The sequence below is a fragment of the Crocuta crocuta genome, unplaced genomic scaffold (genome assembly GCF_008692635.1).
Source record: "Crocuta crocuta isolate KB4526 unplaced genomic scaffold, BGI_CrCroc_1.0 scaffold333, whole genome shotgun sequence".
NCBI classification, from domain to species: domain Eukaryota; kingdom Metazoa; phylum Chordata; class Mammalia; order Carnivora; family Hyaenidae; genus Crocuta; species Crocuta crocuta.
Genome location: NW_027532856.1, coordinates 3,182,526 through 3,184,967, shown reverse-complemented (window position 1 = coordinate 3,184,967; position 2,442 = coordinate 3,182,526). Strand labels below are relative to the sequence as shown.

At 37.5% G+C, this 2,442-nt stretch overlaps 1 protein-coding gene across 1 annotated transcript in view; it reads left to right on the top strand.

Moving 5' to 3' along the window:
- The window catches only part of RPS6KB1 (ribosomal protein S6 kinase B1), a 38,566-nt gene extending 36,703 nt beyond the window's left edge, over nt 1-1,863 (top strand). Inside the window, exon 15 of the mRNA XM_077745629.1 lies at nt 938-1,863. Coding sequence (XP_077601755.1) covers nt 938-1,175 — 238 coding nt within the window. The 3' untranslated portion in view covers nt 1,176-1,863. The remainder of the gene's footprint in view (nt 1-937) is intronic.
- Nucleotides 1,864-2,442: the final 579 nt, after the last annotated feature.

Sequence of the window (2,442 nt, the reverse complement as noted above, 5' to 3'; positions counted from 1 at the left end):
TTTTTCCCTTTTTTTTTTTTCTTTTTTTTTTTTTTTTTTTTTTTTACCTAGAAGAGCATCACTTAAATGTATGCCAAGTTACATAAATGAAAGAGCTGTCATACTCTTTGGTTGACATAAGCACAGCAACTACATCATCTTATATTGAATGCCATATAGAGTACCTTCCCTCCTGTGAAAGAAAGTAAGCTGCTGCATTGGCAAATGTCTTCTTACCCATTCATTCAACATTTATTGTGTGCCAGGGGCTGTCCTACATGCTGGGGACCTGTGATTAACGTAGGAATTGTCCTTGTTCTGATGAAGCTTACAATTGAGTGAGAAGAGAGGCACAATAACCAAAGAAGGAAGTAAAAAAAATATGTAGCACAAGTAGTGTTCAAGTACTATATGAAGAAAAAGAGTGTGGCGGTAGAGAGCAGAGAATAACAAGGGAGCTCCTATTCATGGTGGTCAGGGGAAGGCCTCTCTGGTGAAGTAACATCTAAGAATGAAGAGAAAAAGCCATCCATACAAAAAATAGAAGTACAAGGGTGTTACAGGCACAGCAACAGCTCGTGCAAAAGCCCCAAGGGAGGAAAAATCTTGGTCTTCGTAATGAAAGGGTGGTCAACATTCCTCACATGTGGTGAGTGACCAAGAAAGGTTTGGAGAAGTACTTTATCTTAAATGCAGTGGGAAGCTGTTTTAAGTAGGGAAGTACAATGACTTAAAAAAAAAAAAAGTATCACTATGGATTTTATAGAGGCAGGTATAAAGAGACCAGTTAGTCTAGGGGAGCGATGGCTCAACTTAAGTGTTTTTACTAATTCACACAAAAATAAAATTAAATGAAAATAAATGTCATATTATCCCATTCCCTTTAAATGTAAGGGAAATATTTCTTGTTGAGATAATCCTTGAGATAAATGAATGATAGCTCTTCCTTGTCTTAAAGCCCAGTCAAATTTTCTCCTGGGGATTTCTGGGGAAGAGGTGCTTCTGCCAGCACGGCAAATCCTCAGACGCCTGTGGAATATCCAATGGAAACAAGTGGAGTAGAGCAGATGGATGTGACGATGAGTGGGGAAGCTTCAGCACCACTTCCCATACGACAGCCGAACTCTGGGCCATACAAAAAACAAGCTTTTCCCATGATCTCCAAACGACCAGAGCACCTACGTATGAATCTATGACAGAGCAATGATTTTAAAGAATTTAAGGCAAAAAAAAAGGTGGGGAAGGGATGTATGAGCATCCTGTAAAGTGAATAAGAAGACTCAAAATGACAGTCTCGAAGAGTCCGTGTCATTACATTGAACACTTTGGACAGAGGAAAAATAAATATGGATTTTAAAAAATCAATCAATGGTGCAAAAAAAACAAAAACAAAACTTAAGCATAATAGTATTGTGGAACTCTTAGGCACATCAATTAATTGATTCCTAGCGACATCTTCTCAACCTTATCAAGGATTTTCATGTTGATGGCTCAAAACTGACAGTATTAAGGGTAGGATGTTGCTTCTGAATCACTGTTGAGTTCTGATTGTGTCGAAGAAGGGTTATCCTTTCATTAGGCAAAGTATGAAATTGCCTGTAATACTTGCAACTAAGGACAAATTAGCATGCAAGCTTGTTCAAACTTTTTCCAGCAACATGGAATCAAAGACAAAAGAAACTTAACAGTTGATGTTTTACGTGCAAACAACCTGAATCTTTTTTTTATATAAATATATATTTTTCAAATAGATTTTTGATTCAGCTCATTATGGAAAACATCCCAACTTTAAAATACAAAATTATTGGTTGGTGTGAAGAAAGCCAGACAACTTCTGTTTCCTCTCTTGGTGAAATAATAAAAATGCAAATGAATCATTGTTAACCACAGCTGTGGCTTGTTTGAGGGATTGGGGTGGACCTGGGGTTTATTTTCAGTAACCCAGCTGCAATACCTGTCTGTAATACTAGAAAAAAAAATCTATTTAATCATTTCTACTTGCAGTACTGCTATGTGCTAAGCTTAACTGGAAGCTTTGGAATGGGCATAATTTGTATGTCCTACATTGCATCCTTGTCCTGGGCCTGCACTGCACTGGAAAAGTACCGCCACTTGTTCTTACACCAGTATTTGGTTCAAGACACCAAATATTTTCAGCCCATGGCTGAAAAGGATGGAAAAGAGTCAGGATAAAATGCATACTGAGGGCAGTAAAGTGAGAGAGAGAGGGAGATCCAGGGGAAGAGGGTGTTGTCATGTTCCACTCTCTGTGTCTAATCCTTTACAGCAAATTGTTAAGATTTTAAGTTTTACTTTTAACTGTTTTTGCTGTCTACCTTCCTTAATTTTTTTCCTCAACAGTTTCAAAAGGAAAAAGAGTTTCTTTCTCCTATACTGGGGCTACATTTTTTGATTGTAAAAACATTTGATGGCCTTTTGATGAATGTCTTCCACAGTGAATAA